Source organism: Physella acuta, unplaced genomic scaffold, assembly GCF_028476545.2.
Source record: "Physella acuta isolate Inbredline_101_S28 unplaced genomic scaffold, ASM2847654v3 ptg000727l, whole genome shotgun sequence".
Lineage (NCBI taxonomy): Eukaryota > Metazoa > Mollusca > Gastropoda > Physidae > Physella > Physella acuta.
In genome coordinates this window covers 58,093-71,993 of record NW_026732245.1, presented here as the reverse complement: position 1 = coordinate 71,993, position 13,901 = coordinate 58,093, and the positions used below count along the sequence as shown (strand labels likewise).

The 13,901-nt window shown below is 43.9% G+C and overlaps 1 protein-coding gene across 3 annotated transcripts in view; it reads left to right on the top strand.

Moving 5' to 3' along the window:
• Window positions 1–805: 805 nt before the first annotated feature.
• The window catches only part of LOC131950005 (hemicentin-2), a 64,381-nt gene continuing 51,285 nt past the window's right edge, over window positions 806–13,901 (top strand). For all 3 annotated transcript variants that reach the window (XM_059311997.1, XM_059311998.1, XM_059311999.1), the window contains exon 1: window positions 806–2,304. In XM_059311997.1, coding sequence (XP_059167980.1) covers window positions 2,115–2,304 — 190 coding nt within the window. In that variant the 5' untranslated portion in view covers window positions 806–2,114. The remainder of the gene's footprint in view (window positions 2,305–13,901) is intronic.

Below are 13,901 nucleotides of genomic sequence, written 5' to 3'. Positions count from 1 at the left end.
TCCATCAATTTCATTTTTTCTACACAGGTAAGGAAAGGTAAACAGAAGGGGGGGGGGGGTGGGGGGATGTGTTTCAATTCTCTTTAGCACTTGATTGGGGGGGGGGGGAGATGTTTCAATTCTCTTTAGCACTTGATGGGGTAGGGGGTTCTGGATTGGGAAATGGGAGGGAGGGGAATTGGATGTGTTTCAATTCTCTTTAGCACTTGATTGGGGCGGGGGGGGGGGGGGGGTCTGGATTGTGAAGAGGGAGGGGGTGGATATGTTTCAATTCTCTTTAGCACTTGGTTGGGGGGGGGGGTGTGGAGAGTGTTTCAATTCTCTTTAGCACTTGATGGGGTGGGGTCTGGATTGGGAAGTGTGTGTGTGGGGGGGGGGGGGGGTGGGGTGGTGGATGTGTTTCAATTCTTTTTAGCACTTGACCAGGGGAAGGGGTTCTGGATTGGGAGGGGGAGGGAAACAATCAAGTTATATTACCTTCGTCTGTTTAGTATATTGGTTGCCCCAATTAAGTTTTGAAAGACTTCTATGAGAAGAAAAAAAAAACACAACCCCGAAACTTCAGATCTCACCCAATTTGCAATCACGCTGATTAATTTCGACAAAACCCGTGCTCGATTTTTCTTAATGTGTGTGTGAAATAAAGAGATATGATTTTAATGACAGCGAAAAAAAAAAAAAAATTCAACCTTCAAAGCGAAGTTTGCCGCGGTATCCTGCACGGCGCACGCAAGTAGACGGTTGGTTCTCCGCGCTACGCCGAGCCGCTCGCTCGTTCACTCGGCTCGCTTCGTGTCTGTCGAACTAACCCTACTGTTGACCATTCGGCTTGGATACGTTTATACAACTACCACTTGATTTCACGGGTCTAGTATTTCGTGAGGACTGCTGTTGTTAGGTTGTTGTTATTTTTTTAAAAGTTGTTGTTAGGAGTAGACTAGATTCATTCATCCGCATTACGGTTTATGTCTAGATCTAGATAGGTTTATAGTTGAAGGATTAAAAGATTCGATTGCGTGGAAAGGATTTATATTATATCTAAGAGACTGAAACTGGTTTCAAGTTGGAGAAGAAAAAAAACACCTAAGGAATTAGGATCTACGTTAAATAGAGCTAAGTACGAGATTAATATTCAAGGCTTACATTTGCAACCTGCCTGTTTTAATTATTGTTTTTTATTCAGAAGTGCGGTTAATTATTTTATAAGCAATTTGGATAATTAGAAAGCTGTTGTTGTATTTAAATTGTGTTCAGTGTGTAAGGATGTTGAGGGCCGAGCAACACGGTGGAGACTCACGCGAGTCCGTGTGTGTACTCACCGACAGGCTCTCGGGGCTCTAAGTGGACACCAGACGTCCCGTCGACGGACGGTTCTAGAATGTTCCTGCGGCACACTGGTCTGGTTTTATTCTCGGTGGTTTTCTTGGCCAACGTTAGGACAGAACCTACGACGTAGACACATTTCGGTGGTTTTTTTTTTTTTTGGCCGGCCTTGAACCTGCGAGTTGGTGGCCTTGACCCTAATAATTAGGTCTGTTGCAAGATTATTTTTTTTTAGGAAATTATCGGAGCTTAGCCAATTTAATAAGATCAAGTTGAGCCGTACTACACACGTCTAGACGGCGAGGTTGCGCCGGAGCTTAAACATATTTAGACGGCCAGACGGCTTATGGAATACACACACAGACGGCCTAGTTGAGCAGTATAATTTTATAAATAATTGAGCAGTTATATTCACATCTAGACGGCATTAGTGAACTTCACCACCACAATCTAGACGGCCAGACTGAACTTCAGCACCACAATCTAGACGGCCAGACCACACTGTGGCACCCTACTAGACGGCCAACACATCGCTGCCATGCTCTGGTACCGGATCCGTCTGGTTCTTCTTGGCCTCACGCTCAGCGTCGTCCATGTCGTCACCGGCTCCTGCGACCTTCAGTTCCAGGACGCCGCGTCTTTGGCCATCTCCAGTGACGTCGTCTTTAAAGGCCAGGTGCTCGGCACCGTCCCCTGGTTGGGCAGCGTCAATCACACAGTCCTTGTACTGAAAGTCTTAAAAGGGAGATCATCCTTACGGAAGAAAAACGTGACGATCGGAGTATTCGGCCATGATGAAGACAAGTCCCGTTGTATTCCTAAGAAGATTGCGGTTAGCAAAAAAAAAAAGCAGTGTCTTGTTTTATCTGAGGGAGGTGGGCTCGAAAACGGGATTATTGTTTGAGAACGTGGCCCCGCCGCACACGAAGTCGATCAAATCTCACGAGAACCTCGTCAACAGCGTTGTGTGCGATGGATGTGGTGAGTAGATTGTTTAGTATGTGGTCTTCGCCTGTCTCTTATGTGGTCCTTACCTGTCTACCCTGAGGTCCTTACCTGTCTATCCTGTGGACCTTGCCTGTCTATCCTGTGGTCCTTACCTGTGGTCCTTACCTGTGGTCCTTACCTGTGGTCCTTACCTTCCTATCCTGTGGCCCTGTCTTACCTGTGGTCCTTACCTGTTTATCCTGTGGTCCTTACCTGTCTATCCTGTGGACCTTGCCTGTCTATCCTGTGGTCCTTACCTGTGGTCCTTACCTGTGGTCCTTACCTGTGGTCCTTACCTGCCTATCCTGTGGCCCTGTCTTACCTGTGGTCCTTACCTGTTTATCCTGTGGTCCTTACCTGTCTATCCTGTGGTCCTTACCTGCGGTCCTTACCTGTTTATCATGTGGTCCTTACCTGCCTATCCTGTGGTTCTTACCTGCGGTCCTTACCTGTCTATCCTGTGGTCTTTATCTGTGGTCCTTACCTGTCTATCCTGTGGTCCTGTCTTACCTGTGGTCCTTACCTGTTTATCCTGTGGTCCTTACCTGTCTATCCTGTGGCCTCAGCATCCACCTGTTCTCCCTGTAAAAAACATTGGCGCCATAAAAACATTTTTTCACCTGTAATTTCTCACCGGCATCGAGAAAGCATGTGTTCGCCTGTAACCAACCACAAGCTAAACCTTTTTATACTGACCAATCGCAAACACTCGATCCCAATTATACGGGGAAGGCACGAACGTAGCGATAGAGCGCACGACTACCCTAATGTTTCGAGTTCGGATCCCGGATTTGAACCAAAAGGATATTTCTAAGTCAACCCAGCTCTTACAAGTACCTGACTAACTTTAGGGAAAGTAAAGACGGCTGGACAAAGTGCTCAACAAACTACCCGTTCACCAAGGACACAGAAACAGGTGAACTTCACTTCATCTGAATCGTGGACAGCCGTATTCTAAAGAGTAACATAACGGTGTATGATCTAAATCGCAGGGTATACGGTTAACTCGTCGACCTTCAGTAGCTTTAAAAATATTGAAAAACTATTTGACATAGTTGTATCTAGCATCGATGCGCTTCACCCGAGGTCCCTATAATACCTGGGGTGTAATGCTACACGGGGCAGTACGCTCTACTTCTCATACAACCCCCCCCCCCCCCACACCACCCCCAGGTCGAATTAACACTAATGGTTGCCTACAAACGGCATCGTTGGTAACTCTATTAACTCTACCACAAGCACACTCCTATCCTTTATAGGCCTTGATGTAACGGGATATATATATATATATATATATATATATATATATATATATATATATATATATATATATATATATATATATATATATATATATGAATAATTTACGTGTATGTTGCTGTACATGCCACCAAAGTAGTTTCTTGGTGTGTAAACCCTTACCCTAACCTTTAACCCCCTCCTAAAGCAGCAGCTAGTGTACACAGCCCGCCCCTCGCTTGTTTACAAGTGCCGGATGTCACGTGACTGACTGTGACCCGTGTCGTTGTGCTACTACAGGTGTGTAGCTTACCTGGGGTTGACAACATACCTGTCGTGTGTGTGTGTGTGTGTCCCCTTCCCCTCCCCCCCGCGCCCCCTTTTTACCTGGATCTTGTAACGGTATATGGGTGGTTTGGAGAGGCTTAAAGGCACAGACAGCGATCTGTTCCCACGGTTGGCCTCATTTTAATGCCCCTCCCCCCACCCCACCCCACCCCATTTTTTTAAAACAAGCGGGACATTTAGGGGAGTCCTAGAGCAGTGAAGCGTGTTGTTATCTAACTGGTCTAACACCCACACATACCTCACACACCCACACATACCTCATACACCCACACATACCTCATACACCCACACATACCTCACACACCCACACATACCTCATACACCCACACATACCTCAGACACCCACAAATACCGCACACACCCACACATATCTCATACACCCACAAATACCACACACACCCACACATACCTCAGACACCCACACATACCTCATACACACCCACACATACCTCAGACACCCACACATACCTCAGACACCCACACATACCTCAGACACCCACACATACCTCACACACCCACACATACCTCATACACACCCGCACATACCTCATACACCCACTCATACTTCATACACCCGCACATACCACACACACCCACACATACCTCATACACACCCACACATACCTCACACACCCACACATACCTCATACACCCACACATACCTCATACACACCCACACATACCTCACACACCCACACATACCTCATACACCCACACATACCTCATACACTCACACATATCACAGACTCCACACATACCTCACACACCCACACATACCTCATACACCCACACATACCTTAGGCACCACACATACCTCATACACCCACAAATACCTCACACACCCACACATACCTTAGGCACCACACATACCTCAGACACCCACACATACCACACACACCCACACATACCTCATACACCCACACATACCTCACACACCCACACATACCTCATACACCCACAAATACCTCACACACCCACACATACATCACACACCTACACATACCTTCCACACTGACCACCGAATTTTCTCCTCTTAGCATTAGCACATGCACACTAGCAGTCGCATATACATGCACACATACCTTGTGCATACACACACAATTACACACACACACACGCGCACACTTTACTATGATCTGCTACAACCGACAAATCCCACAAAACTGTAGACATAACTATATCTCGTTTGTATCTAAAAAACGATATTGCCCGTATACCTAGAGACACCTTTACGAAAACACATCAACGTAGGCAACACCTTTATCTTGGCCCACCATTACAAAACACATGTTTATACTTAGGCATATCTTTACCTAGATACACCTTTACAAAAACACCGCAATATAGACACACCTTACCTTATAATTACTTAGATGTAAATACAACCTATCACACCTTTAAGCAGACATACCTTTAACAGACACACCTTTACTTCTGCATACCTCTACACTAACACACCTTTAAATAGACACACCTTGATAAATCTACACGAAATCACCTTACACAAATAAACCGCAGACAATTTTATGTATTTAAATTTACCTAGAAGGATGACCTTTTGTAAGGTTGACCTGAGGTTAAGATGACCTTAGCATTGTACAGTAAAATAAATATTGTAGTGGGGTGTTTTGGGTGGATGATAGTAGTGGAGTTTGGTGGATTGCGCTGGTGGAGTGTGCTGATGTAATGTCTAGGTAGAGGGGTAGGTAATTTTGGTGGATTGTCTTAGTGGAATTTTTTTTTCTGGTGGAATGTTCCGGTGGAACGTATTGATTGTTGTTGTTGTGGAGTATCCTGGTGGTGACGAAGTGTCCTTTTGATGACTGCCCTTGTGGAGTGAATGGCGATATGACACCAGGTCGGAGTGTACTGGAGTGTCGCCGGGTGTAGCGGCGTGCACTTTTCACCCATCTTGACACTAGTGACGCACGTCCATACTTGTAGGGAGGACGAGGAAATGACACTTAGCTGCCGGCTTATGCCCCCCTCAGCTTGCCGGCGCAATCAACGCTGCCGGCGCACACTTCCGGCAGGGACACGGAACACTCGAGAACCGGTCTGCCGGCGTCAGTGACCGTAGAGATGGTGAGTGCGTCCATCTTAACCGGTGGTATGGATGCCACGTTGTACTGATAGGGATTATCTAACCCCATCCCAAACTTTATCCCTTATTTCAATCATTATCCTCATCCTTACCCTAACCACAACCCCAACCCTAGTCCTGATCATAATCCTGATCCTTATCCCAATTCCAATTTTAATCCTAATCCTAACTCTAACCAGTGTTTCTTTCAGGCACTTCTCCGGAACACATGACCACTGCCCCCCCCCCCCCCCTCCCTCCCCCTCAACTAGGATAAATGGAAAAATATATAATTTATAAAGAGAATATACACATTAACCAATGACCGCTCCTTCCCCCACTTGGATATATCAAGTACCCCTACCCAGAAGAAAAATGTCTGAAAGAAACACATTTTTTTGACCAAAAACGTAACCACTCACTAATAAACCAAACCACTCGATATCGCCCTGAATTGTATTGCCAGCCATCACAAGTAAACCAAAGCCAGCAATAGCAATAGTGAGAGAAAAGTCTAGAAGAACGAAATGACAATGATTCCAGCTGTCCCAACTCTTAACAGATTAGGTATTAAGTAGGTACGGCATTTCGACTACACTTAACAACCCAACTCTTCATCCTATACCTGTTTGTGTTATGCCTAATTTAAAACCTAATCGTCATTAACGCAAATATTGTCTTTTTATTACTTGTATATTCTTTAAAAAAAAAAAAACCTTATTAATGCTATATTCTGATGGCTTTACTCCACTAAAGCTCTAACCCTAGTCTTGACCCTAACCCTAGCCTTTACCCTAACCCTAGCCTTGACCCTAACCCTAGCCTTGACTCTAACCCTAGCCTTCATCCTAACCCTAGCCTTGACCCTAACCCTAGCCTTGACCCTAACCCTAGCCTTGACTCTAACCCTAGCCTTCATCCTAACCCTAGCCTTGACCCTAACCCTAGCCTTGACCCTAACCCTAGCCTTGACCCTAACCCTAGCCTTGACCCTTACTTATTCCAAAGGATCTGCAGCCACCCCTCTCCACAAGTCTCGGTGTTGGGCAGCTCTCTTTATTAGTGCCCGGCAGCTCTTACTTTACCGTCTACTGCCCTTCATGATTTCCTTGCCCTGCCTACTTTCCTTTTTCCTTTGGGAATTCCAGACAGATTCTTTCTTAGCGATGCCTTGAACCTAACCCTACCTTTAAACCCTAACCCTACCCTTGACTCTAACCCTAGCCTTGACTCTAACCCTAGCCTTGACCCTAACCCTAGCCTTGACCCTAACCCTTAGCATTAAAAACCACTGAAGACACAAAACCTTAAACGTTAACTTTTTGACGCTAATTTTTCTTTTACCCCCTAGCATTAAATTTACTTTTTTGTTTCAAAAATATCTTAACAACCTAACTTAAAACGACATTAAACTGCCTCGGTCGTTAGCTCGGAGCTTAAATCCACCTTCTTGTACTTAAACTCCAATGACACGACAAGGTAACACCCTACGGAGGCCGGTCCCAGCATGCACATCCGCCAATTTATCTGGACAGTCGGAGTTCCGTCCCCCTTGATGCGGTTTCTTTAGATCTAATAATATCAACATTAATTTTTTTTTAATTAACTAATGTCTTCTTTGCGCTGTCCAATTATTAAATAAAATAAAACTACAGACAAAATGATTTTTATCTTGAGATGAGTTATATCTAAAGCGGCGATGATAAAGTGAAATGTGTTGTGTGGTTTTTTTTTATATTAAAAGATTAGGCGAAATGAAAATGGCTGCTTAAGATAAGTTCTTGGCAATTAGAGTTATCGTAAGTGGGAAGGTGCTTAGTAAATTAGTTATATTATGTTTTTTGTGGGGGTGGAGGGCGTAATTGTGAGGGGTAGACGGGTTGGGGTAGGGGATAATGGGATCAACGTCTGGTATCTCTGTGAATGTTGCGAAATTATTTTGTGGGGTTTGTGTGTGTGTGTGTCACAGTGTGTGTGTGTGTGTGTGTGTGAAACATGGGTCATACGTTGTGTGGAACATGGGTCTATACATTGTGTGGAACATGGGTTATAGGGAGCATGGGTCACAGGTTGTGAGAAACATGGGTCAAACGTTGGATGGAACATGGGTCTGTACGTTGGATGGAACATGGGTCATACGTTGTGTGGAACATGGGTCATACGTTGTGTGGAACATGGGTCAGACGTTGGGTGGAACATGGGTCATACGTTTTGTGGAACATGGGTCAGACGTTGGGTGCAACATGGGTCATACGTTATGCGGAACATAGGTTATAGGGAGCATGGGTCAGAGATTGTGTGAAACATGGGTCATACGTTGGATGGAACATGGGTCATGTGGTGTCTACAGCATGGGTTATATCGTGTATAGAGCACTGGCCAAATGTTGTATGGAGCACTGGCCAAATGTTGTATGGAGCACTGGCCAAATGTTGTATGGAGCACTGGCCAAATGTTGTATGGAGCACTGGCCAAATGTTGTATGGAGCACTGGCCAAATGTTGTATGGAGCACTGGCCAAATGTTGTATGGAGCACTGGCCAAATGTTGTATGGAGCACTGGCCAAATGTTGTATGGAGCACTGGCCAAATGTTGTATGGAGCACTGGCCAAATGTTGTATGGAGCACTGGCCAAATGTTGTATGGAGCACTGGCCAAATGTTGTATGGAGCACTGGCCAAATGTTGTATGGAGCACTGGCCAAATGTTGTATGGAGCACTGGCCAAATGTTGTATAGAGCACTGGCCAAATGTTGTATGGAGCACTGGCCAAATGTTGTATGGAGCACTGGCCAAATGTTGTATAGAGCACTGGCCAAATGTTGTATAGAGCACTGGCCAAATGTTGTATGGAGCACTGGCCAAATGTTGTATAGAGCACTGGCCAAATGTTGTATGGAGCACTGCTTATTTAATGTTTATTGACGATTTGACAAAAAAAAAAAACAGGATAATTAGACACCATTCGATTTTTTTTACTGTCTCGTAACTGGAACAGACACACACCCCACCCCCCTCCCTCCCCCATCCTCACAGGATTGCTTTTCCTGTGTTTCTATAGGGCTAAAACTAGACGTCTGTTGATAACTTGTGGGTAAGGGTTAGTGGAGCTAATGACGTCACGTCTGGGCTGTTGTTTGCGCACCCGGGGTCAGACAAGTAGTTCCAGGTAAAATTTGGGGGGTGGGGGTGGGGGTGGGAGGGGGTGTTTAATCAGGACTGGACATTTCAGCGGCGGGGGTGGGGCGTACTGACCCAGGAACTCACCGGTAAAAAAAATAATTTAAAAAACGGTCACAATACTTTCCCAAGCGGACACGGAGTCGGAAATTAAAAAAACTATAACAGGAAACCGATTTATCATTCCGGTTTAGCCGGTAATGGGTTAACAATACTAGCAAAAATCCCGTGAAAAAAGACGGGGAAGCTAAATCATTCTGTCTATTTAGTTGCTATAAATAAAAATAATTAGCTGCTTGCGAATAGGGTGTGATGAGATTTGTTACTGCGCTGATACCGAGACCGTGCTTTGTGAACGTGATGCTGAGTTTGTGAATCTTTGATAATGAATGTAGAGTGTTGTAATACCTTTATAACGAGTGTGGTGTTGTAGTTCTTTGACGATGATTATGGCGTTGTTGTAAAAAAAAAATTATGATGATTGTCTGTTGTATTTTTTTTTTACACTTGAGTGTGTTTCTTTTATAAAGATGGTCGAATATGTGTTTCGTTGACAATGATTGCCTGTAATAGAGAATAATGACTTGAAGGAATATGGAATGGTTTAAAATTGTTGGAAGACTGTTGTGAATTAGCCCCTTACATAGTGTTCATTGGGCTATACCCGTGAATCTTCATTACTTATTACTAGTATTTTATAATAGCTGGTAGCTATCATATAACAAGCTCATTTTACTTTTACTAGTATTTTATTATAGCTGTAGCTATCATATAACAAGCTCAATTTACTTTTACTAGTATTGTATTATAGCTGGATGCTATCATATAACAAGCTCAATTTACTTTTACTAGTATTTTATTATAGCTGGTAGCTATCATATAACAAGCTCAATTTACTTTTACTAGTATTGTATTATAGCTGGTAGCTATCATATAACAAGCTCAATTTACTTTTACTAGTATTGTATTATAGCTGGATGCTATCATATAACAAGCTCAATTTACTTTTACTAGTATTTTATTATAGCTGGTAGCTATCATATAACAAGCTCAATTTACTTTTACTAGTATTGTATTATAGCTGGTAGCTATCATAATTATAACAAGCTCAATTTACTTTTACTAGTATTGTATTATAGCTGGATGCTATCATATAACAAGCTCAATTTACTTTTACTAGTATTGTATTATAGCTGGATGCTATCATATAACAAGCTCAATTTACTTTTACTAGTATTTTATTATAGCTGGTAGCTATCATATAACAAGCTCAATTTACTTTTACTAGTATTTTATTATAGCTGGTAGCTATCATATAACAAGCTCAATTTACTTTTACTAGTATTTTATTATAGCTGGTAGCTATCATATAACAAGCTCAATTTACTTTTACTAGTATTTTATTATAGCTGGTAGCTATCATATAACAAGCTCAATTTACTTTTACTAGTATTTTATTATAGCTGGTAGCCATCATTTGTTCCATGAAGCGCAAGTCTATACCTGTGAACAATAACCCGTGTAAAACGTAGCAAACAGCTAGTATATACCGCTGTCCCAGCTATCAAGGATAAGAGACGAAAGTTGCTATCGATTTCTGGCTTGAAATCTATGCGTGGGTCTAGGCCACTGGGTGTTATCTCGGATACGTTATCCAGGTATTTCCTGTATTCGTGGGGAGCGGGGTGGTTGTATTGGGGGTGGGGTGGCTGTCGTGCATGTGGAGGGTCTGTCGTAAGGGCGGGGCGGTTGTCGAGTGTTGGTTTTGTAGGTTGGTCGACGTGGGCCTGGAGTGGTTGTCGTCTGGTTGGCTGGTTGATACAAGATGAAGTGATCTTGTGGTGTTTTTTTAAGTCGTAGGGATTGTAACGGTATGTGAATCTAACATTGCTGTGACGACCGCACCACAACATCACAACTCTACCATCTCACTACTATCATCTCACCGCTACCACTTCACCTCCACAACATCACCACTACAACATCATCACTACTACAACCTCCCCACTACAACATCACCGCCACAACGTCACCACTACAACGTCACCACCACAACCTCACCACAACATCACCATCACAACCTCACCACAACATCACCATCACAACCTCACCACTACAACCTCACCATCACAACATCACCACAACATCACCATCATAACCTCACCACTACAACCTCACCACCACAACCTCACCATCACAACCTCACCACAACATCACCACCACAACCTCACCACTACAACATCACCATCACAACATCACCACAACATCACCATCACAACCTCACTACCACAACCTCACCACTACAACCTCACCACCACAACCTCATCACTACAACCACACCACTACAACCCTACCACTACAACCCCACCACCACAACCTCACCACTACAACATCACCACCATAACATCACCATCACAACCTCACCACCACAACCTCACCACAATAACCTCACCATCACAACCTCACCATCACAACCTCATCACCACAACCTCACCACAACATCACCACCACAGCATCACCACAACCTAACCTCACCACTACAACATCACCCCAACATCTTGACACCACCCTTACTAAAACGCTCTAACATCAACTCTACCCTATGCCAGAGATTCTCCATATTCACCAGATTAACCTCCCCTCTTCGGGTCACTACCCTATCCTTGCTCCGTTATGAATACGACCTAACCCCCCCCCCCCCCAGCTTACACATACCTTGTGTTAATATCACCCCCTTAACGATGGCATAAACTCTCCCCCACCCCCTCCCCACCTTCTACACACCCCTGCTTTTCTACTCCCGTCTCTAGCCCGTGCTCGCTAATAAAGCTAATCGCACGCCCTGAAAGGCCGTTAACTCCATGGGCTACTATCATTTCCGATTCCGTCCCTTGCTCCTGCGATCTCAAAGACCTGCCTCTGCGATCCACCTCCACCCGACCCTCCCCATCCCTCCATCCCATCTGTTCCTACTACGCTTACATCTTGCTTACATCTTGCTTACTTTGCTTTACGGAGACAGCTGGGGAGTCCTCCGCTCTCATCGGCACCACGGGAGGTAATCCAGACCAGAAAGCGGGGGTAATCCAGGGGGGGGGGGGGGTAAATCCAGCCGAGAAAGGGGAGGCTACTAGCATTAGCATCGTCTCCACCGGTTAACCCCAAGTTTTATACCGTCTTAAGTTGCCGCCTGGCCTAGTTTCTGGCTAATTAAAATAAATGGGAGCCGTGGTGATATGGGCCATGGAGGTATTCGACGTCAGGGAATGGGCCATGATGGTATGGGCCATGTTTTTTATGGGCCATGAGTGTATGAGCAGTGATGTTGTAGGCCATGACTTGTGTGTATGGGTAGTGATACTATAGGCCATGGCGATTTGCACCATAGATATGTGGTGTATGGAGTTATGGGCCAAGGCGATATGGACCATAACTATATGGTATATGATGTTATGGGCCACGGAATATGGACCATAATTATGTGGTATATTATTTTATGGACCATAATTATATGGTATATGATAATATGTGCCTCGACTGCGTTTAATAATGTGGGGCGTTATAGCAAAAATATACTTTTTCATGCTCAAGAAGGAGATTTTAACAAATTAGTCAACCCAAGCTAATATTAGCCTTTATACAGTGTTTCATGATTAATTGGACCACAAAAAAGTGGATATAACGACACATTAGTTCTCCCCTATCGTACCGCTTTTAACAATCGCATTAAACTATTTACGAAAATAAATTACCAGCGATTAGAGTTTTTATTTTTATTTCAAATGTTTTAAATGTATAAATAGAAACTATATCTACGTATATAAGAGGGTTTTAGATAACCCGACCTTCACGTGGTACCGCCGTGGCCAGATCATGATCTTTTGATCTTTGTAGAAGTGATCTTGGTCTTGGGATATTTTGCACGTAGATCCCCATTCTCACTCTTATTGGTGAATGGATCTCGTATACAACAACGTCGTCACGGCAACGACGTGCCCATTGGCTCATTTAAAAGTCACGTGATGAACACGCTGTTAACGGTTTAGTCGTGGCAGAAGGTAGGGCTTGGGATTCTGCTGACTACTCACGTAAAAGATTAGAGTTCAAATCTTCCCCAAGACATAAAGTACCTCTAAGAATAAACGCACAGAAAAAAAAGTATAATCTTATCTTAATTTAAAATTTGATTTGATAACATGAAACCACATCCTCTAAACAAGCACCAATTATTTTATGAAGCTTTTTCGAGAAAGTTCCTCTATATAGCCCCACGACAGTTCCTTTTATTGTTCCTTTTCTAAACGTACAACCGTGTGTGGTTGAGGTGGGGATGGGGATGGGACAGGATGACGCGCCTGTCTCTAAAATGATTCCGATAACTGTTTCTATTTTCAGACCCAACCGGCTGGTGTTGCTCTATGTTAGCCTAATTGAATTTAAGCTGAAAACGTTTGTCAGATGAAAAAAACAACAACATCGCGTTCATTATCTAAATTTAGCCAGCCCTAATGAGCGTTCGAGGTTATATTAACTTTTGTGCGCTATTTATGACTCGGTTGTCATAGCGACCGATTACCCCGCGACAGACGATTTAACGCTTTTTGATTGGATGACGAGGCTCGGGCCCCGCCCCCTTCAACCAAATCTGTCTTCGACCATGTGATATTGACGATTAAGGTCCACTCAATTGGGTAAATATATTGCCGTCTGGGAAAAGGGTAGAGGTGGTCTAAAAATAGA